The 23,731-nt window shown below is 41.1% G+C and overlaps 1 protein-coding gene across 4 annotated transcripts in view; it reads left to right on the top strand.

Moving 5' to 3' along the window:
* The window catches only part of nhsl2 (NHS-like 2), a 113,672-nt gene that overhangs the window by 69,913 nt on the left and 20,028 nt on the right, over nucleotides 1-23,731 (top strand). For 3 of the 4 annotated variants that reach the window (XM_055021278.1, XM_055021279.1, XM_055021280.1), the window contains exon 2: nucleotides 12,818-13,048. In XM_055021278.1, coding sequence (XP_054877253.1) covers nucleotides 12,818-13,048 — 231 coding nt within the window. Of the gene's footprint in view, nucleotides 1-7,424; nucleotides 7,566-12,817; nucleotides 13,049-23,731 lie in introns of those variants that run through there. The other variant, XM_055021282.1, reaches the window with a different exon arrangement.

Genomic DNA, 23,731 nt, shown 5'->3' with positions numbered 1-23,731 from the left:
GCATGTTCCACCTGAGGTCTGAGGAGGCCGAGGAAGAGCCGCTCCAATGTCTTCATCAGGTGTGAAGTGAGTGCCACGGGCCGAAAGTCATTCAGCTCGCTGGGCCTGTTCTTCTTGGGCACTGGGACGATGCAGGATGTCTTCCAGAGGGTGGGCACTTCCCTTAGCTGCAGGCTGAGGTTGAAGATCCGCTGTAGTGGCTCTCCCAGTTCAGCAGCGCAGGTCTTCAGCAGCCTTGGACACACCTGGTCCGGCCCTGCTGCTTTCCTGGGCTTGAGCTTCCTCAGCTGTTCTCTGACCTGGTCTGTGGTGATGTGGGGTGGAGGTTGTGCTGAGGTGTGTGGGGGGGTTGTCAGTGTTTTGTTGTCTGTGGGGAGGTGTGTGGTAAGGAGCAGAGGTGGCTGCAGTGAGAGAGGGGGTTGGGGGGGCACAGGCTGGTTGAACCTGTTGAAGAAGTTGTTCAGTTCGTTTGCCCTCTCCATTGTTCCCTCAACGACTCTGGTCTTTGTGTTGAGGCCAGTGATGGTCCTCACACCTTCCCAGACCTCCCTCATGTTGTTCTCTCTCAGCTTCTGCTCCACCTTTCTCCTGTAGCTGTCTTTTGCTTCCCTCACACACTGCTTCACCTCCTGCTGTGCTGCCTTCATGGCCTCCCTGTCTCCTCTCCTGAAGGCAACCTTCTTCTTGTTGAGGACAGTTTTGACTTCCCGCGTTACCCAAGGCTTGTTATTGCAGATTCAAAAGAAAAACAAGAAGTATTTATCTTTTTGGTAATCTAGTCCAAGTGATATGACAATTAACAGTGGATGTTGATTTGTTTGTGACCTCCATTTAGCCAGGTGTGTCTCACGGAGAGACCCGGCGAAGGACGGCAGCAAAGCTACAAATCACCAAACTGCAGCTATCAAAACCCAATGAAAATGCAACTTGGATATTAAATAAAAAACAAAAACAAAGAGAAAACACACCCATACAAGGAAAAAAAAAGGCTGAAATACAACTGTGGGGGACCAGAACTGATATTTTTTACACTGTGAATCTGTTTTCAGGTTGCTGGTTGCAGCAGTCAAGCAAGCAAAATCTCTCTTGTTCAGCTTTTGAACTCAAAATAAAACTTGGAGACACTCAGTCACACTCAGGTTAGTCTGACACGTCACTCAGGGAATCGGCAGAAACACTTAGTCACAAGTGCAGGTGTGTGTCTGCGTGCGATTCCCTGCTGTATCCATGATAACACGGGCACAGCATTTGAAATAATGACTAATTCTAAAAATACGAGTTATTCCCCCCCCTTTTTTTAGTAGGACTTGGTGGTGAATTAAGCTCCTCTGCATGTCCGGCTAACAGTCTCAGTCAGTGTGACGGAAATGTCAGTAAATGAGCATAAAATTGGACCTTTGTCCCTGCCGGGAAACATGGTTGAACGCATCCAGCAAGTACACAAACAAACTCTTCTTGCCACGCCAGAGAAACTTTGCATCTCCAGCAGACAAAACACACACGCGCCGTCTTCCGTAGCTCGACCTGAATTCGCACCTCGTCTCCCGACGAACGGGACGCGTTCCCGCGGAAGTGAATGGCAGACGTGGCGAAACAGAAGGAAGAGTCGTGAGGAAGTGAGGCGAGTGATGGCAAGGGATGGGAGAAAGCGGTTTAAAGAGACGGGAAGTGGAGGAAGAGACGAGTGAGCGGAGGCAAGCGGGGTGGAATGAGGCGCATGTCACTACAAATTTAACCCGAGAACTAAATGCCGCGCATAGCGCTGAGTCTGTGTACGGCGAGGGAAGGGATGCATGCTTAACGAGTGCAGAGCTTTCTGTTCTTGGGGTTTCACGACATGTGTCAGTTTTGCATTTCGTTTGGATTTCATGAGCAATGAAACGTGGTGCTTATTTCTGAGTTTTGAGGAAAAACTGTGTGCAGGATCCCTTTGATATGATAGGTTGTGTTAAATACTTAGAGAAATTTGGTTGCTATAGGAACATACAAATTGGAATAGATATATAAAAAAACAAATTACTTCTAAAGTCTCCTTCAATAAACAGATTTAGCATTTTCTTAAAAACTGAATATTTGAGTAGCTCATGCAGTGTTCTTCCTCTTGCTTTTTTTGTTTTTATTTTACACAAAGCTGCCTGTTGAGGGCAGCACTGAGCTGTGTAAAGTAAACCACAGCCTGCACAGCACTGGACATATTCTGAAGTCTTCTCTGAAGGAATTACAATGGAACAAAATGAGCCCTAACAGTGATGAGCTCCAAGGTGCGAATATAGGACCTCACTTAGTAGTCTTTGAGTTCCCGTGAGACTAAATGTTGCTGCTCTTTGTTCATGTCTTTGTACTATATTATCACATTTTTTTTTGGGGGGGGGGGGTCAGTATCCTCCTCTCTGACTCTAAAGGGGCAGTGTCATCCCCTCTTTTTAGCTTTACATCATGTTATAATGTCATTCCCTCATCATAAACACCTGGAATGCTGCCTTGATTCTTTCATGGATGTTTGAGAAATCCTTTGATCTCCCGTGGCAACCAGTCAGCTGTTCAAAACGGCTAGGTGGACCTAGCTCCGCCTTCAAGGTGCATCTCTTCCGAGAAGCTTCCAAACGTCTGCCTCCACTCAGCTCCTTCAGACTAGCCGGCAGCAATTAGTAAACACCTGGTAGAACGGCACAGTTTCATATATGGGCTACTTCTCTGGAAAACATGTTGTTAAAGGGGTAATGGAGGAGATTACTTCCTCTATCATTTCTATATAGATGACTATATGTGGAGTTTCAAAAAAGATCAGGAGGTTTTAAAGAGACAGAGGCCCAATTTCTTTGAGTCATATATGACATATATAGCATTTTTAGAACAACTGAAGTAACAAAGTTATATTGATAATTCTATGAAATGACACTATGTTCCTGGAAAACTCACAATGCTGACCATTTAACAATATAAGATAGCATTTTTTTTTACCATTAGCATATAGAGAACTGATACCCCGATGGTTAAAAATCTACTGCGGTGATTATATCTTAAATATTTGTCTATCACAGATCTTGTTTGTCACATACTCAGCATTTTGTCTCATCTTGTTCCGTAATGACAGGAACCATCTCCTGTTTGCAGCCCTTGGATTCACAGCCCCTTAATTGCTTTTTTAGCCGGCAGGCTCACTCGATGGCGCTTTACAGATCAACCGGTGTGACTCACGCTCGGAGGCGTCCAAAGGCCACGGCGTGCTATCTTAGTTTCTCTGAAGCTGTAACAAGTTTGCTGTTTCCAGACATAGCTGCGGTAATTTGGCTAATTACTGAAGCCTGGGGTGAGGCTGATGAAATCCAGGTTTTTAATACGAGTTCAGTTTTGATTTTAAGTGTTTGGGTAAATTACAATTCCCTTAATGCCAACCATTTAGAAGTTGACATTTCTTCATACTCAACGGCTCAATTATTTAGCCCTCAGCGTAATACATTTTGGCTCATCAGGTAGCGTAGCAGCTATTAAGCTGATAGCGTTGCCTTATTATCTACGTTGACCTTTGGTGTGACTTGATCATAATGAGGCGGCTTTTCAAACCTGGTTTCTCGAGATAACAACACCCAGGAGTACTGCGGACGCTTGCTTCGAGTGTCACTGTAGTCTGTAAATCAGGTTTACTGCACAGCTGTTATTAGCTGGGAGTAAACACAACACACACACACACACACACACACGAACATGCGTACACCGTCATAAAGATCGTTTGAGCCGGCTTTTTTTGGTCAGCAGAGACGACATTATTTAAGACAAACATAAACAAGCCTGCCGAGTACGGGGCTAACGCTAAAAGAGACTAAACAGCTTGTCGTTCACAAAAACACACACACACACACCGGTCAGGATTTTGGGCTAACAACCACCGCATATTCTCTGATGAATGTGTGAATGATACACAAATCTCTCTCTTTTTTTTTCCAGTTTTTATCACGCATCTGTAAAAGAATCTGTGAGAGGACGATGAGACGCAGATGACGGATAGCTTGTGTTTGCCCATTAATCTCTGTCTGTGACTGTGAGTGTGCGGTGTTAACAGCTTGTCTAAATCTCCGTCCTCCACGCCGACACCCCAGCGGTAACAGAAGTAAATTAGCATAAGCTTCCAGCGGGGAAAAATAAACAACTTTGTGGTTTGAAATACAAACACACATACACACACATAAACACATGCCCGCAAACAAGCATTAAGAGTCTTGCAAATGCTTGTGTGCGTCGGTGTGTGTGGTCCAGCGATAAATCAGCAATCAGGACATTTGGAGCAATTCGGGTCTACATTTTTCTGTTTAGTCACTGGAAAGACGGGACAAGGAAGTGCACTGCCTCATTTTAATGTGGTTTATGCTTGTCTCTCTTTATGCAAATATAGCTATGATGACACATGGCCATGGACTTAAAGATATATGAAGGTTGCCATTTCAAAGTAATGCATTTTCCTCATAGGACTCATTTATGAGGCTCAAAGTAGAGCCCCTCCCTCTCCTGTTAAAGAAAATTGCAAGCTATCTCGCTGAATGATGGCTGTTTTACACTTATAAGAATTGAAAAAAATCCAGCTGTCTTGGAATACTTTTGTTCATGGAGACATGAAAGCTACAGGACACTGTTACCAAGGTAATGCTGTTTTAAAACTACCGTTAGCAAGCATGTCTAATGACCAGGTAAATAACAGTCATAACTCCAGTATGCAAGGTGTCCCCCAAAAACTTGCTAAGCTATATTTTTCAGTCAAAAAATGTTTAAAGTTGACAGTAAATGTGAAAATATCACATGATAATTATGTGTTATTGGACGATTGGTAGATTGATATCTGAACACCAACTATAAAGTATTAAAAAAATTGCAAAACTTCAATAAATAAATAAGCAATTCTCGGCCTGGTGGGGCACAAGTAAAGCCTGGTGGCCTGCCAGGCTTATAATCCATTCAGGAAAACCCTGAGTATGAACTCGCTAAGTTGTCAATGTTAGCGTTTACGTAAAACATTGACTCATTGGTCAATGTTTTACGAATGTGGGAAACCACATGGCGTCTAGTAGTGAAAACTGGGGATCAAAATGGAGAAACGAAAGGCTGTTGATGTTACATTGGTTATTGGTGTCACACAGGCAGATTGTGAACCAAGAGCTAACAAAAAGAATCAGAATATCAGGAACTAGTTTTAAGCAAATGCAACTAATAGCTCCAGATAACAGTAGAATGAAAATACATATCAAATACTTGAAGAAACTAAAAGGAATCTTGAACCTAAGGAATGACTGGACTATTGAAAGACTGACAGATTATTGCTGACCAAGTCCAGCACATTTTGACCAAGTCAAAAAACTCAAATAATTCTAAAGTTATTTCTTGAGCGTTAGATATTTTTAGTCAAAGTTATCATAATGTTAAAATGGAGTCGGCCCATGACTACATGTCCTCACTGTTTTCAGCTGTGGTGAATAGACGTTCAGAGTCCAGATTACATGGTAGAGTTGAGGAAGCTGTTTTTAAAACGAAAATGGCTAAAAAACACTTCAATAGTTCTTATTGTTGCCCTGTTTTATATTTTAAAATCTGCATTGAGCAATTTTAGATGAAAGCTATACATTTTCTTACTTTTAACCTCGAAACTTGAGATCGGTACAAAATTAATTGATTCAAATGTTTGACTTGTCATTTTGACTACGTGCATAAAAAAAAAGACATGCCATGTTGGATTTATGACTCTCTGAGCTCCAAGGTTTCTTCTTTTTATTTTTTTTAACCATATTGCACAGCATTGTGCTATCAGTACGTTTTCTTCTCTTTTCTGAAAAGCACTGAGTATATTTTTTTTGTATCTGCCCAGTGATGCCCAGAGGCCTTTTCCTGTCCTTTATCAAATTCCTCTATGTGACTTTCACTTTTTGATGACACTGCTCTTATATAACCGTGGAGGGAAAAACCGGTTACATCCAGCCAAGACCTTAAGTCAACTTTCACTATCGATAAATTGGTATATTGTTCCTTTTTTAATGTTAAACCTAAATGTTGAGAGATAAAGGTTTATATATTTTTTTATTTCAATAATGGCAGCACATTTAGTTGTTCTTTCAAAAAAATTACATAATTTTACAGACAAAAGGATTTTCAGAACATTTTTACATTGCTTGTTAATTCAGTAGCCTAAATGTTTCTTGCTAATGTAGCTAGCTAAATTTGTTTTGTTTTTTTTTTTCCTTTTTCTATTTGGGATATGGTCTGAATTTGATTTTAGTAAAGCTATCTTGATGCAGGAGCATCACTGCTAAAATGGCTAAAGTTGCTAAAATTTGCTGACTTGGCTACCTGCCATAAAAATAATCAGGTTTTTTTCCCCCGCTCATTTGCCTTTACTTCAACAACAAAACAGAACATGTGATATTTATTTCTCAAACTAATGAACCCTGTTTGTTTTGTAAGGGATAGCTTAGCTAACATTGCCCCATTTCCTGGGATTTCCTGTGAGGAACACCCCCCAAAAGCAGCTTATGAATCCATCCAGCGCTAATCTCCAAAGGCACATCAGTGTCTTACATTTTTATATGACGGACGTGTGCACATGTGTCGTTGTGTGGCAAGGTTGTTTTCATAGTTTTGAATCAGTTCTGCTTTGGAGAGCAAATGAGGTGATGCTCTGTAGTGGCGCATTCTTTACGCCTCTAATTCTGAATGGCTCCAACATGGAGAGCAGGGGGGTTGAAGTCGACCCACTAATATTACGGTTTGCGTCGCACGTTCTTTTAGAGCAGGGCAGTCGGACTCATCTTCAATTTAGGCCACATGAAGGTCATGAATGTTCTCTCACCCATTGACAAACTGTCAAAATATAAATTCATCAATTCGTCTGTATTCGATATGAACAACTTTTTCAAACCAATTAAGCATTTTGTCGATTTCTCCGTTTTTTTCCGCAATCAAAATTTCAGATCTGTGGAGCTAATTTGGGAATAAGTTTTGCGATATTTGCGCCTCCGATGGTAAATGTCACTCCATGCTGATCACAAGCTCTCGCTTGACATTGAGTACGGCTGAGACAGCAACATAGTTGTAAGACATACTGCCATCTACAGGTGGGAGTATTGCAACACGCTCCATCATGTATCACCCCGGAAAAGTGCAGGGATCTGTTGGTTTTGGGTGAATTTGAGAGGACAACACAATCTTAACATTTTGTGGATAGTAAAAAAATACACGTCGCCTGTATATAAACCACTGAGTGGATCGGAAAAGCCTGGATGACGATTGTGATGTCAAGCTTCACCTTTTGGAGATTTTCCTTCTCATCTTGTACGTTTTTAAATAGGAAAGAATTTGTATCGCTGCCACGCCTACGTTTCCAGACGGAGTTCAGAATTTGCGCAAAGAATCGTTGTCGTTTCGTGTCTCTATGGTGAAGGATTTACAAAATAAGTTCAGCAATCTCAGCAGAGGTGTGGTTTCGAACGACGCTTGTGTCCTGTAAGGCTGTCAAAAAACCTCGGCGGACAGACGATGTCATTAATTTGCTGAGAGAACGGTGAGGATGCAGCAGAGGAGATCAGGTAGTTAACACGTTTTCTCCCTTCCGGTCCAGTATTTACAGTAACCCGAGTCACATTTTTAGAAGCTCCCGAGGCTCGTTGGACTCCAGCACGTTATCTCATCCATCTTGCGAGCGCGCACAAACACACTCGCCGCCGAGTCGCACATGTAACTTTTTAAAATCCCACAGGCTCAAACACTCATCGCTTGATTAAATATTGGTGAAGGTGGAAAGTAGTTGCTAAGCAGAACGGCTTCGTTTGTGAACAGAGCATGTCACAAAATATCCACATTCCACACTGAAAGGATGTGGCTTTCTTCTCACAAGAGCTTAGGAGATAAGAAGGGATCAATATAATACATTACATAAATCAATGTGGATACTGAGATAGCATAAAATATATATATTTTTTAACTTCTGAAATTGATACCCAGCAGATTTTATTGAGTATTTTTGGACACATAGTTCAAAGTTTTGTTCACTCTACACATTTCCTCTTAGATTGTCCAGATTTCATCTTGTATTAAAGTTTAATGCTGAAAAAAAACAACAACGGCTGCGGTACAATATTGAAATTCAGACCAAAGTGAAATGAGTTAATGAGTTGGTTATGAAAGTCTGTACCACTAAAGCACATCTTAAGCTCGTCACATTTTCATCTTTACAGCTTGCAGCGACTCAACTTATGGATTGTAGGCACCCTGAGGGCATCACTTGTTTCCTTTCATTCCCCACACACTCACTAATTACTTGCATGCGCGGGGCAACTGAGGAGTTTCCAGTCTGGTAACCCTTTTAGCGTCAGTGGATTTAGTTTACATAAAGAGCAATAAAATCCCAGGCAGCAGATCGGGAGTTCATGGTAGCGCAATAGAAACGGTTTTTATTCCAAAATGAAATTCCTCTGAAACCGAACTCGCAGCTTTACTGAACCATGCCAGTCACAGTTTACACAATACATGAAATTTACATGATAAAAAATTAGTATAAACAGTCATTTCTATTTCACTTATTCTTTAAAGGGCCTATTTTATCCAAACCAATAAAAAAGGAATGAAACAAAAGTTTCTGTAACGCATTCTTCCTGTATTTTCTGCTTTTATGTCGATGTTTGTGAAATTTACTGTAAAAGGATGTAACGTTTTGCTTTTTTTGTGTGAAAGCAGCAAGATGTCTATTGAAAAATATGTCAGTTTTTTTGTTGTTGAATAGATTACTGTAAAAGCCCGTTGACAAAGATGTTTGCACAGAAAATGTCGGTAATTTTCAGATTTTTGTCTTACAGCGTGTATACATATACAGTGCATTACGGTAAAGACAGATTCCCAAATGGGACACTTGCCTTCTGACAAGACAGGCAAAACAATCTGCGAACGCAGATCGATCTCAGGAGGAATCGACGCAGAAGAGAGCGCAGCGTTAACGTGAAAATGCTCAGTGCAAACTGACGCTGCGCGTTTGCTGCAGCAGCAGCAGCTGCAGCAGCTCCGTCTGGCGGAAGCTGATTGTATGAAAGCCGATTAGGAAAATGAAGCCGGAAGCTGAGAGGGTGAAATTGTGATTCCACACACTGTGACTGGTTTTGTGAGAGAAGATGTCTGCTTTTAGAGCAGACGAGACAGCTACCGAATGTTTTCCTTTTCAAGCTTCCTGCCTGCTTTTTCTCAAGAACGCCGAGTAGAAGTACATGTCTGCGTCGAAAGTGATTTTGTGCTTAAAAAGGGATCTAACTGAAGAGATTTGTTGGGTTTTTTTTTGTCTCGTATCAATAACAAACCAACTGTTTTGGGTGGATAAATGTTAAAACGTTTTTCATTCCGACTTCTTCGTTTCATTTGTCTTTGTAGGTTGTTATAGATTTTTCACACCCTGTAGGACAGGAGTGTTTAAGGCATTTTTGGGGTCATTGGTGCCCGCGAGACTGATTTTGTGTGGCTGCAGTTCAAAAATGGCACAAATCTCTCCCACTAGAATTGGTTTTACCTTTTATTTTTAATTAAGACAAAACTAAATGAGTTAAATTAATTAAAGTTTTTACAGTAGAAAAACGTTAAGTAAGTAAAACACAAAATGTTTGTCTCTTGCTATTGAAGCTTTTTCCATTCTCTTTGATTCATTAGTTTCTCTCTAGTGCCTTAAAACAAAAGCACTTTGGATGCTGTCAAATCTGCTTAAAATTAATTGGACTTGGTAAAACACAGCAAGTGTTTTCAAAGATGCAGTGACTCAGATCCTGTTCAAAAACTTGTTCTGGTTTTTAGCGAAAGAATTAGCGAACTTGTTGCATTTCTTTTGGCTAACTAGGCCTTCAAAATCATGTCTGAGTTTTAGATTCTCAAGGATTGAATCATCTCTTCCCTACAATAAATCTCGCGACTTTATTTTCACCACCACAGTTTTACATTTCAATAAGTAAAGAGACAATGAAAATGAAACAATGATAAAAAGAGTAGGAGAAACATAAGTAGCACTGTGAACAAAGTCTCCTCTTGCAGTTTATGCTCATGTCTACTGCAGTACAGCTTGCTGTTTCCAGGAGTTAGAAAAGTTGACTGTAAAATATAGCAAAGAATTATGCAATTTTTAAAAAATTTTTTAGGCACACAAGCATTGCAGTGAATATCACATTTCTATCTGGTATCCATAATTACCACAATAACATTTCATAACACAAGCTTCATAGAATGTATTGATTTGCCCCAAGCTAACGTGTAAGTAAGACATAGTGAGTAGCTAGAGAAAAAATACTGTTCCACGTTTTACTTCATTATCTAAAAGAAATATTAAATTTGAGAGTTTGGGTTAACAGAATTTTCATGAAAACAGACAAAAATCTTTGCTAGGCTAAACAACGCTATCACCATTTCTCATCAAACAGGTTCAGCGTTAGCTGCAGCCATTGTCAGTGAGAGTCATACCTCTTGTTGTTCCCATTGGGCTGTTGGTTGTCACAGTTTGTATTGCGTAAGGTTCTGAATACAAGGCGGCAGGAAGCTATTCTGGATTCAGACAAACTTTGATCTGAACCGAGACTCAGAACAAACCGTGAACATGACAAGAAGCAGCCATGTTAAGAGAGATTAACTTGTTCTGTTCACATAGGTCAGCTGCTGTTACGGAATAAAACGCCTTATTATTTGGTATGTGGGAGGAGTTACACTTGCCTAACAACCCAGATCAGGAATATGTAGTTTATAAACTTTAGATCAACTTTGCTCGATCTAAATTTGTTACTTTGTTTGTGTTTCCTTTTAATTTATGTGAAGCACTTTGAATTGCCTTGTTGCTGAAAATGTGCTATACAAATAAAATTAGCTTACCTTAATGCTGGCCGGTTTTATCTGCTCGGCTTTGATTGCCTGCAGTGTGGTCTGTCAATATTTCTGGAATACTTTAGCGTCAAGTTTTGAGTTTTTATTGATTGAGCAATGTGTCTTATGATTGTACCCTTTGAATATCGCCAGCTCTATTTTTCCATGTGCGATTAACTTTGTATTTGTTCTTCATGAGCCAGGAACTGTGATTTTTATTCTTAAGGTTTGATCACTGAACGGCTGGTCAGGTAATGGAACAATTGTTGAAGGGCTTCATGGAAAATAGTTTTATTCTGTCGATTCAGATTGAATCAGAGTGAACTGAGGTCAAGTGGTGAGTTAAAACTCATTTCGTCTGCATCAATAATGTGTTGAACTGCAGACATGCATTATATTGTACGTAAGACAAAGAACCCTAACCCTTGAGATAATCAGATGTTAGAAGAAGACTGCTTCTGTCAGAGTGTTTAGCCTTCCTGGTGTCTTCTTAAAGCTTCACTCTCTCTCACCATCTTGTGGTCTGAGTTTGCTTTCAAACAGTTTCTTGCAACTTTTTTCACTCTCTGTGGCTTTATTTTAATTTAATCACATTTCATTATACTATCCCACGAGTGATCTTCACTCAGTAACGGCATTCACACCAAAGAGTGTTATTTTGCACAGCACCTGGCTTTCACTGATCAAATAAATATCACGGTTTGGAGTTTCAATCTGAGAATTATCCGATTTATGTGACTTTAAGTTAGTTTGTTAAATATTTAGTTCTGTTAAAGTTGCCTTGCTGCTCACTTTAGCTGTGTTACATTACAAATGTCTTTGTCTAATATTTTGCTGATGTCAGTAACAAGAAAAAATTGCAATTGTGATGTTTAGAAATCATGGAAAACATGAGCGAGCGTGCTTTCTGTGATCAAAAATCAACACGTTTGAATGACTGAATGTTTTATTAACTGTGTGACGTTCTGGTGTAGCCAGACAAACACCACCAAACATCCTCCTCCTACTACTTCCTGTCCTCTTCGTCATTTCTGCCAGTAGTAACATCCAGCTATTGATGACGTGACTTGTGTGAAAAATCTCAACTTTTTTAGCGAAAAGCTCCCTTTTTTCTTTTTCACCAATTAGCAAATTTGTTTTAGCAATTTCAATTTGGAAACAGAGCTGGTGACATGTCAGGCAGTGAGACCGTCAGTGACTGAACGTCTCTGATCAGTTCATTCTCTAGAAAGGGATCAGAACCAGACGTTCCCATCGTCTTTTGGGTTTTCTTTCTGTTTTGTTTTCCGCTCTTGTTCCAATAAACTCCACCATCACAGTCCTCCTCCAAGCTAGTATCGGATTTCTTCTTCTCCTCCCACTCTTGATCTTCTTTCTCTCCCAGTTCTTCTTGTTTGCCTGTTTTTTTTTCTTCCTCTCATCCCGCTCTATCCTTCTCCTCATCCCCTCCCTCCGCCCTTCCCTATCTTCCTCTAACTCCTTTCCTCTGGCTAATTAAGCGATCCTCTCTGATTCCCCTCCAAATCCGTTCTGTACTTTTCTCTCCTCCTCTTCACCTTAATCAAGTGTTTTTTAAATTATGACTCCTTTCCTTCCTTCCTTCTTTCTTTCAGTCTTTCCTAGGTTCCTTATTTTCCCTGACAACAGATAATGTTATGTAATCCACGACTCTAGGTATTAGATATGCAAATCATGCGTTTTTATTTATATGTTTTTTTCCTCTCTCTCTTCTCCTCCTTTTTTCCTGCACCCCACCCTTCCGCTCCTCATCAACTCTTTTCTCTTTTTTCTTTGCTCGTTTTCCTTCCCACTTTTCCCTACGATGTTCCCACTCTCCTCTCCGTCTCTGTCTTTCCCTTCCTCGTCTCTCCCTCCATCCTTCACCTCCTCTCACCGTTCCTCCCTCCATCCCTCCTTCTCGCGCCCTCCTCTCCTCCCTCGCGCTCTCTACCTCCTCCAGCCGCCAGCGGTCTCGAGGCAGAGAGCGGAAGGCGCGGCGGCGGCAACAGCGTCAGCAGCCACGGCGACGGTAACCACAGCAGTGGCGGTGGCGGAGGCGGCGGCGGCAGCGCGGCCCATTTCAGGTCTCCATGGCAACAGAGCGTGAACGTGTTCGGCTCGTGGAGCAGGCCGGAGTGTGTCGAGGAGCTGCACCAGCAGGCGCAGCTCAACCTCCAGAGCCTGCTGCAAGGTAAGAACGGACGAACGGATGTCGGGGGGGGGGGGGGGAAGAAAGGAGGAAGAGGAGGAGAGGATGGGCGTGTAGACGGATGGAGAAGGAATGTGTGTTTTGGGTGTGTGTGTGTGTGTGTTGTGTTTTGAGTGCGTGGGAGAGGCTTCAAAGCACGAGCGGATGGCAGAGTGTTTACATGCACTGCGCTGATATGGGTGTGTGACGGCCACCTTGAACATGCCTGCGCATGTGTGTTTGCATGCAGATGCGAAGCCTGTGGACGTGCGCGTGTTGTTTTCACCCGTTACCATGTGGTTTTATTCCACCGTAGGGTGTGTGTGTGTGTGTGTGTGTGTGTGTGTGTGCAATGAAAATCACCTCACAGGCTTGTTTTTAAATCATCCTGCTCTGTGTTAACTAAACACTTGATGGAACTGATGGGCTGCGTCTCGCTGTGAGACAAGTTTCCAGCGTCAGAAATGATTGGTGTTTTTAATAGGTGGGACATTGAGATTTTGTTATTCACCTCTGATTTCTGTGAGCGTTCAACCTGTGTGCGTGTGTGTGTGTGTGTGTGTGTGTGTGTGTGTGCGCGCGCGTGCATATTCACCCTCTTAAAGGACCCAGGCTATCATTTTTGGTGCCAGGTAGCTTTTGTGTTTTTTTTTCTTTCTTTCTTTCCTCTAGTCCCATTTTAACCAGTTTGTTCTCTCACTTGATCTTTTTTTTTTTTTTTATCACTGCTGATGTGACTCATGGCCTATATGCCTGCCATTATTGTAATTACCGCTGGTTGTTCACTAAATGGACATAAGGCAGGTTTAAAAAAAAAAAAAAGAGAAGAAACAGGCAATGTGACAACCCTTAACACTTTGGGGAGGCTATAAATGAGAGAGCGACTCCTTCGATTCATCACACGCGTCTTCGCCATAGTAAGCCACCTTTATGAAACATGGTATGTGCTGAAATTCGCAGCAAGGTGTGGGGATATAATAAGTACGACTGTAGTGCGTCACTGATGGCTAATTCTGGCCAACCCAAAAAAAGAAACGCCACAAAAGCACAGTGTACGTCTTCTGCTCGGAGTCTGAAAAAGAGCGAACGCCTCCGACCGCAAACTTAACTTATTTTACATGACGACAATAGAAACTTTATGTCAGACTCAAACAAGACGTACGTGACCACAACCAACCAGAATCGAGATTATACACAATTTATCATAAAGTCGCCTAACATTGACTTTCGGTTAAATAAATGAAAAGTTCAAAGTTCTTCAGGTCACAAAAACAAAATACAAGTTGTGAAACAAGCAATAAACATTACATCCGGTCAGGTGCCATCGATGAAATCATCAAATATATTGATCAGTGTTCCTGGAACTACGAATCAAATTCAACTTGAGGGTATTCAAATTCAGCATTACTTGATTGATCCCAAAGGGAAATGAAAAGTTTTTATGTCTTTCGGCTCTCCTTTGAAGAAACCCACCGTTTTGGCAGTTTTTCCTTTTTCTGGAAGTTTGTCCCAAATTTGTGGATGTTGGAAGCTGAATGCGTCTTCTCCGTGGTTGGTTCTGGCTCTGTGATCTCAGAAACAGACATAGTGGTGGTAATGTACGGATGCGAGGCTCCTTTGTTCCCTCAAAACCTGGACGACTTGCCGTAATCGACGTAATCGCGACTTCTGCTCTCTACCAGAACATCCTGCCGGGGAAAGTCCAGCCGCCAGTACAGAACTATTGGTTAAAACTTTGGTTATGCAACACGAATGAAGTTAAGTTCTGGAGTGGCCTATCCAAAGTCTGGTCTTAAATTCTGTAACATAACCTTAAAAACGCTGTTTATACTCACAAATCCTCAAACTGAGCAAATTTGAAGCTTTTCTACATAATAGAGTTCAGTTTTCTGTTTTTACTCCAGTTTTCTCTATCCAATATTAAAATCTGTTTGACGAATTGGTGACATAAAAGCAAAAACCCCTTTTTCACAGCGCTGTATGTCTTGTGGACGTAGTTTGTCCTAAAGCAAGAGACCAGAAGTTTGATCGCCTCGATAACTTCAAGAAAAGCACAAGTTTAGTGGCTGAATTTGTGGTTCTTGTGAGTCTTTGTGTTTTGCTTTCTCTTGCCTCTCTCGGCTCAATGAACCCTAAACGTGCCTTGAGAAGAAGTGTGTTGTGTTTTTAAACAGCTTCTTCCTCTGACTTCATTTTTAAAAATATCACTGTTACTGAAGATAGCCAGCTCTGACTTTTCTTTCTGCGGTAAAAACTTCCCCACCGAAGAGTGTTGTTGTCACTGATTGAAGAGTCAATCTGGCCAGGTCTGGCGTGGTTTCCTCTGGTCTTAAAGGGAAGACAGGTAAAAATGAGAAGCGATGACTAATGAAGGCCTTGTAAGTTGCTGAGCTACTGAAACATAAGTTTACTGGAAGTAAAGCAAGTTGCTCCAGTTTTGCTGAGTGTTTTGCAGGCCCCTGTTCGTTGATGGTTTACGCTTTTCCAGGACTCCGCCGCCTCGTCTCTGCTGCACTTGTAAAATTTTGATGAGTCCGTCAATGTTGCATCAACGTTGCAGAGTGAATGCTTATTTGAATGCAGAAACGCGGAATTAAAAAGTCATCCTGTCTCACCTTGCGTGTTCGAGCAACAGTTGGTGCAACTCGATCAGGAGTGACGCTGCTCTTCTGCGTGCTCACGCTCCTCTTTATTGTCTCTAATCAACTGTTTCCCACTTGAGTGAAGCTCTCTGAACAGGATGTGTGCAAAGGGAAAGCACTTTTAAAAGTTTTGAAGGAGCGGGAGCCAATTAATCTTCTGGCACATCTTGCCAATCTGGGTTTTATGTGACAGGCCAACACCGAGTGGTGAATAAAGGAGAAGCGGAAGGAAAATTCCAGCTGTAATCCTTTTGGGGAACTGCTGTGCCAACTTTGCTCTGCTTGATGGGGAGACAGACTTATTCACCCACTCTTTCCAACTCAGCTAAAGCTCAATCAGGCTGCATTGGAACTAGGACTTCATCTCACGATTATTTTGTTAATCAATAGTTGCAACCCTGATGTCAGAATAATCTATTATTCTGACGATGAATCTGATAAAAGAATTGCCTCTTTCTTCAGATTTTTTTATCTAACCACTAGCGCTTCTTCGATAAAATATTTAAACAAATGATTCAATTTCTTTATGAAGTAAGAAAATAAACATTTTATTACCTAAAATGCAATAAGATACCATTCCTTTAGCGTGCAGTTGAAAATTTGTAGCAAAGAACGCATGTGGAGGTAAAGAAAGGCTGATTTGTTTACTATTTTTATCAATTAATAACTGGATAGTAGAAGGTGGTTAATGGGAGAATTTTACAGAATTTGAACCTGAGGGAGCGAAAACTACTCTGGGTCGAATATATTGACAGACAAAGAAGGGTCTTCATCTAAAATCCTAAAAATCGATATTTTTTGCCCAGTTTTGGCCTAATCACTACCTGTTTTTTTTTTTTTTTTTTTGCATCTGTGTGCCCCAGTTAGTGATTAATCGATTACCAAATTAGTTGATGATTATTTCAGTAATCGATTAATCCGATTAATTGTTTCCGCCCCTCTCTGAGCATCAACTTTGAAGAATTTCTCCACAGATTCTCTGCTGTATTGAAGTCTAGAGTTTGACACAGGCTGAACTTGAAAGGTTTGAACTCCTCAAAACATCTCACACCTGAAAGTGAGTGGCAGAAGAATAAATAGTCTTTTAAACAGAACATTTGCTGGGGTTTCCTACAATTTCAGGTCCAGAGTTTTTCAAAGTGAGCGGTGGAAAAACTTTTATAAAAAACATTGTTTTTAGTCATAAAATCTAATCTCTTTTTCAATCGGTGTTGCAAAATATGGGACAGAAAAACTTATTAAAATGTTATTTTGCCTGCTAGGCCTCGAGCTAGTGTGGGGTAGACAGCTAATATCACAAAATATGAGGCAACATTTATGCTCAACTAATATAACTATTGAAGAGACAACAAAAGTTGATGATTTTTCCCGTAGTTTGTTGCATTGTCAGCACTAACTAAGCTAATCCGGGAGCCATGGTTTGGAAACGTTTGGGAACTCCTGGCTTAAACTAGAACAGGATACAATTGGATTTCTATGTCACTTACCTTTCTTCTCTCTTAGCGTCATATCTATAACATATTTATTTTTGTACATATAAAACGGCGCGGCTGCAAATCCGTTGAGTAATTTCACCCTGAGAACAACGGAGCGACACGACTCTTCCACTTGCCCCAAATCTTACAGTTTGTTTCACCTCCACATGACGATAAGTTGTTTGGAAATTCCTTAAAAGCAGACGCAGTGAATTATTGATGCCTCCTTTGAACCACATGTTGTGTTTTAGGAATGATAGCTCTGCAGCCTTTCAGGTTTCTGCACTCACGTTCTTACAGACTGTAGGAAAACAGAGAGCGGATGAGAAATGAGGCATCCTGGGAGCTCAGATGTTTCTCATCAGACCACACATGAGAAGATGTGTGGTCATCGTTTGACCGTTTTCTGATCATTTCAGGTTAAGATTTCAGGTGTCATTCGCGTCTGTTTGCTTTGTTCCATGCAAAGTTACAGCTACCCCGTCTTACATCTCTGTCTGCCTCCTCTTTTCTATCCACCGCCTTTGCCTTTTTTAAAAAAATTGTCTTTTTCCCTCTCTGTGTGTGTTTATGTGTGTATTACACCCGGTATTGTCTGAGACAGACTGGCGTCTTGTGTACGATGAAAATAAGATGGATGAAAACACTGGTGGGTGGACGGCATCAGTGGTGGCGCAGAACATGCGTGCGTGTGACCATTCATCGCTTCTCCGTCGCTGTGTGTGTGCGTGTGTGTGTGTGTGTCAGTATTGTGTGAGTTCCTATACGTTTCCCCGCTTTGCGTGTCCGTCTGTTTGGACGTCTGTTATATAACACGGAGGCGAAGCAGCTGTGGTTTCCCTGGCCATCCTCGCTCTCCCGCTGGCCTCGGCGCCATCAAATATTCACGCTCTCGCCCGCTCCTCGACACTCTTCTTCTGCCCTCCATATTTATGAAGCCGGACGTTTACCGCTGGTGTTGGGCGGATTGAGATCCTCGTGGCCAGGAAGATTTATGCAAGATTTATTTTACCTGTCGCCGCTGAGCGCCACAGTGATACTCCTGGTCTGCGGCCGCACGTCTCGCGAAGCATTAGCATAGCGGGGCGTGTTCTTAAAGGACAAACAGTATTAGGTGTCTCTTTCATCCTCTGCACGACTTTATGATTTATGATCAGTTTGATTAAATGAGTGGCTGAAGGATTTAAAAAAAAAAAACTTTCGTAAAGGAAGTTTCTTTCTGATTGATAACGATTGTATTTCGCACACAGAAGTACACGACACGACTTGAACAACCCATCATGATATGAGCATAGGACATCAGTCAATGACCAATAATTATTGATTAGTTTAAAATATTTGACATACAGCCAAGATGGCGGCGGGACCTTCACTGTTTTATTTTTCAGTTGTTAGAAAGCACAGTAGAGAAACCTGAAACTGCTGCTGCGCAAGTCACTCAGCAGCTTGTAGCTAGGTAACCAAAGAGAGAGTGAGCGTGTTGCTAGGTAACCAAAGAGAGAGTGAGCGTGTTGCTAGGTAACCAAAGAGAGAGTGAGCGTGTTGCTAGGTAACCAAAGAGAGAGTGAGCGATTCTGCGAACCTTAAGCTGATCGCGACAGGTTGAGCAGCTAACGCCTTTCCTCTGCCTACATCTCCCAGAATGCTGTGCTGTTCTGGATCGGGTTTCAGTGAATATTTTCAATATTGAATATTCTATCAGACATGTTTTCTACTGATATAGATCACATGTGTCAGTAGATCTGTATCGTGATATATATTATTGCTGACTTATTCTCCACCCCTTGAATGCACTGATCAACTTTTTTAGTTTTTTGTAAATCTATTTAGACTATTCTGATTTCTCTATATCCAGTATATTTTTTTCCTAGCCTCTGGTGTTCATTAATTGTTTATATGAAGATGAGAAATAATACCCCACCGTGTATGAGAGCGAGGAGGCTCTTCGGTATTGCTATTATTTTTTAATTTAAAAAAGTAAGCACTTTTTTTGTTTTTCTCTTCTGCTCAAAAAACAAGCTATCTTCTGGAAAAGGCAGCTCTAGTTCATCGTAAATATAGGCGATATTATTACCTGTGACCGGACTGGCACCGGAAGACCTGACTCAGAATATAATTCAGCCACAGACTGAACGATCGGTGTTATTAACTCTCAACCAGGCTTTAGCTGGTCCATTTCAAGTTTTTGGCAAGACCAGACGGGAAGAATTTAGAGAATTCAGACATCCTGCAATTAATCCCGACTCAGATCTCCTTTAAAAGGCGTCTCAGGCCTAATCCATTCACCACCGCCACAACTACATCTGAGCCCCTCTCGCTGGGACTGAAGAAAAACAGAACCTTTTCATAAAGGCATATTTGGGTCATTATAGGAGCACGTTGACTCGCTTGTTGATCCGAGTATTTTAACCTACTGAACATGGTGCCCAACGTGGTTTTCATTAATCTACATTTATCACAGAGTGTTCTTGCTTTACCGCCTGGACTTCAAAGCTGGTACACGACAGCGATGACAGATGAACTCTCCGACTCAGATTTACGAAAACAAGATGTTTCGAGCCCCTTCTTCCCTCACCGTTCTCAAATCTGTGTCGCTGCTAAAAGCTTCTCCTTCGCCAGCAGCGCTCTCCATTTTCCAAGATATATACAACGGCCGCATCTTAATTGCATTTATCAAGTCTCCACGACCATTAATCACCAGATGTTTAAGTTTACCCTTTGGATTAATAGTCCACTTTTCATTCCTTACGTCTCGCTGTCTTTGCAGCCGGACAGGGTTCCTGCGTCGTGGCGCTGCGATGAATCATGAAGAAAAGATTAAATATTCATATTCGTTTCTTCTCCTCTGCACTTTGCATGTTTTGCAAATTTTTCTTCAGGTGACTTTTATCCAACAATACATGTCAGTAGAGTTATTTCACTCTGTTGGTGTAGTTTTTGCTCTACTTGTGCTTGATAAGTTGCACTAAAATTGAATGGCGAAGCTCTGGCGGCTTGTGGTGAATCTGTTTAATTTGACAGCTAAAGTCTTGATCATTTAGGTCGATGCCTCGGATGCTTTTATCACACCACGCCGCTTTGATTTCATAATTTGTTGTAATGAATTATTCCGATGTTCAGACGGATGAAAGGGAAGAAAGATTAAGTCTTATTTCCGTGGCAATGCATGCAACAGACTGCGAGATGCAACAGGCTGAAGCAAACAGCGAGCGATGCTGGTGCTCAGACTCTTATTTCAGAGGAGATGGTGAATTTCCAACTGATCCCGATTTATCTAAATAAACTCAGTTTGTTATTTAGACAAATAAAGTTTTCTGATATAAGGAAACCCGGCAGATGGCATTGAGCCGCCTGCTGCGCTTCCACTAACGATAAAATTGCGCAAATCGGAATTCCGAAAATAAATTCGCTCAACAAAAACACAGTGAAAAAAAAAGTATGATTTTGACGAAGATTTTTTTGAGATGATAAAGTTGTTTAAATGATTGAAATCAACATTTTTCACAAAACTGCAATGGAAAAACTTTTTTCCACATCACACAGGTCTTGTGACCAATAGATGCTAGTACTGGCGGAAAAAAACGAAGAAGAAATCATTAAGTGACGGGAAGATGATGGCGCGATGTGTTTATTAAAGAATCAACAGACTTATTCATGTGTGACTTTCATTGCATTTCGCAGCAATTGCAAAATAGTTGTTTTTTTTGCGTTGCGTTAGTTTTGCACAGTTTTAATGGAAACGCAGCTACTGACTTTCAGCATTCACTCCTCCTGAAGGACAGTGAAATATAATTGCATGCATGTTGCGACAGTGGCAAGAAAAACTTCTCTTTAATGGAGATAATCCTCCGGAAACTCAGTAGAACAACAGTATATGTATGTTTCATTCAGTCTGATTCAGTTCAATATGGGACTAGCAGAAAAGTGCTTCAGTTTTCCCGAAATTAGAAATGATGAAGCACTGCATTAAAATTTCATGTGACATAAAGCTGTTTGTCCATTGAGCAGTGCTCAGATTTTCCGTTTTCATACGGAAGCGATTAAAGCCATCCTGATCAGAAGATAAAAAGAAAATCTGGGCATTAATGTTTTTTGTTTTGATAAGAGGAGTGTATTTAGAAAGATAAAGGAGTTTCTCCTCTGATGTTTTGTGTCTCTGCCTCTAAAATGACAAGCATCACGAGTCAATTGCTAATTTAAAGCCACACTATTTTGAGACTTGTGCGCCTAATGGCTTTGCTTTGAAGCAAACAGAAAGTCTTAAAATCGAACCTCATTATTTATTATTAGAGTCTAAGACTTGGAACTGAACAAAATATTTTGTTTGGCATTTAAAGTTAAGAGGTCAATAAAATGAGTCTTTTATCTGAGCTGGTCTTTTATGACTGTGATTCCTTGACTTTGTAGTTCTATTAGGTTAATGTCTGGTCCTTACTTGGCCTCTTTGCCACTTTCATGTGCCGTTCTGAACCGTACTTGTATCCAATTGTTTTCAAACCAGCCATATCTGGTTTTTTGACATTGGTAAGAGACGCGTGTCATGATTCTGCAAACGAATATGTCAGATGGGGTAAATCAGAATGTAAATATCTGGAAAGTATGATTTTGAGCCTACGAAAGAAGTTTCTGTCACCGAAGTGCATCACGTCACAATCCCACCACTTCACATATTAATCAGATTTTCTTACACTGTGGTGTGACGTCGACGTTGTTCTTCTGTGCATGCGGGTCGCTTTCAGGACCATTCACACCCAAGTCTGATTGCGGTCGGGTTTGATTAGTAGTATGAAGGAGCAAGCAAAAAATAAAAGTAATCCGATTTCAGGGAACAATCGGAAGTGAGCGTCAAGACCTGATTGTGACACCAAATGCAAGAGAAGCTCTCCGCTGTTCTAACCTTCTGATTTGGCAGAGCCTGACTGTGTTAGTGTTCGTTCATCACTCCGTAAAGCAGTGAGAGAAAATAACTGATTAGTTTTGGGAAAGCTTCCAGTAGGTTCCAGGATAGTACACACTTACTTTACGGAAAGTCTTTGGCTGATTTAAAGACACAACACTCCAGGTTTGGGGAGACAACAGTGTAAGTTCACTAAAAGTACCCTATAAAAATTCTTGAAACTACCCTTTAAAAACCAAGAAATTACCCAATAAGTTGTGGTAGAGTAATGAACCACATGAGTTTCCAAATGTACCTTGTTAGCGCCATGGAAGCAATCAGAAAGTTCATGAAAGTAAGTAAGACGCTCTTGGAATGCCCTCTAAAGGATCCTGTACATTTCATGGATTAATTGGAAGCTTGATGAAAAGTAATCACTCAGTTCCTAAAAAGTTCTCTGTAAGTTTCAGGAAAGGCCTCTGTACTTTTTGCACAAATATCTGTTAAAAGTTCCTAGAGTAACCCAGACAGTTTGGGAAAGTACATGGTAGGTTTCGGAGACGATTCAAGAAATGATGCACTGTGTGCATGTAGTGCTTTACTGTTCCATACTGTTTAGACTAATTAAAGGGGAAGATTTTACTTGTTTATTTTTTGTTTTGTTTTGTTTAATTGTGTCAAACTTTACAACAATTTGAGAAATAAAGCTAAGAGCTCGAAGATGCAGCTGAAAAAGTTGCCAAATCCTCTCACTCTAACTGATTTCACTTCAGGCTGAATGCTCGTCCAACCTGTAGGATCTATTTTTCAATTAATAAATCAAAAAACTAAATATGTTTGAGTTTGATTTTTAAAAAAAAGACTAGATGGACAACAATTTCACTCTTAAGAACTGATCACCTCACTTATTTATTGCTTATTCTCTCCTCCAGTTGTGGACAACGGTTCTAATCTGGACTTCTGCAGGCCAATACGACCCTGATAGATAAGTCACAACCCTCCTTGCGGTTTCATTTAGCCGACACAAACTGGGTCGCTAACTGCCTACTACGTCCTACTGGGTCACAAACCTCCATTTTTTCCCTTCTTCCTTGGGACACACTCTTTCAAACACTGGCCCTTTTTCCTGTAATGGATTGATCAGTTGGGCGTGCTAAATCCCAAGGACGCAGACATGACATGAATGTTAGTGCATGCAAACACACTTGCACATGCATGGCATCAGGCACGCAGTCTACTAGACAGACAGCCTCTCTCTCTCTCTTGCCCCTCCATAAACCCCCGCCTCCCCTGGCGGTGGTGAAAGAGGGGTATTGTTAATATCAGCCTTCCCCAATCCATCTTCCAAGGGGAAAGAAGAAAGGATGACCCAAATTTGACATGAACGGGGTGCAATATTGTCAACGCTGGCTGGCGGTTTATCTTTGAGTGTAAACAAGTGAGAACATTTTTTTTTAATGTTAGGTTTTTTTAACCTATAGTCATGAGGTCGTTGAGTTGCATAGATCATTAAGCTTAAAAAAAAAACTAAATCATTGACTAAATGAAACTTTAGCACCAAAGAGTTTGGTGATGTGGATATGCATGAACACCTGAAGTTACTCTAAGTCACACAATGCATAGGTTAGTAATGCATGAGCGCTTGGCATGCTTGTCTGGACTGTGGAAAAGGGGGTGGGGTAGGCCATTCTTC

The sequence above is a fragment of the Poeciliopsis prolifica genome, unplaced genomic scaffold (genome assembly GCF_027474105.1).
Source record: "Poeciliopsis prolifica strain line A6 unplaced genomic scaffold, Auburn_PproV2 SCAFFOLD075, whole genome shotgun sequence".
Classification (NCBI taxonomy): Eukaryota; Metazoa; Chordata; class Actinopteri; order Cyprinodontiformes; family Poeciliidae; genus Poeciliopsis; species Poeciliopsis prolifica.
The sequence above is the reverse complement of the archived record's forward strand: the minus strand, read 5'-3'. Positions and strand labels throughout refer to the sequence as shown.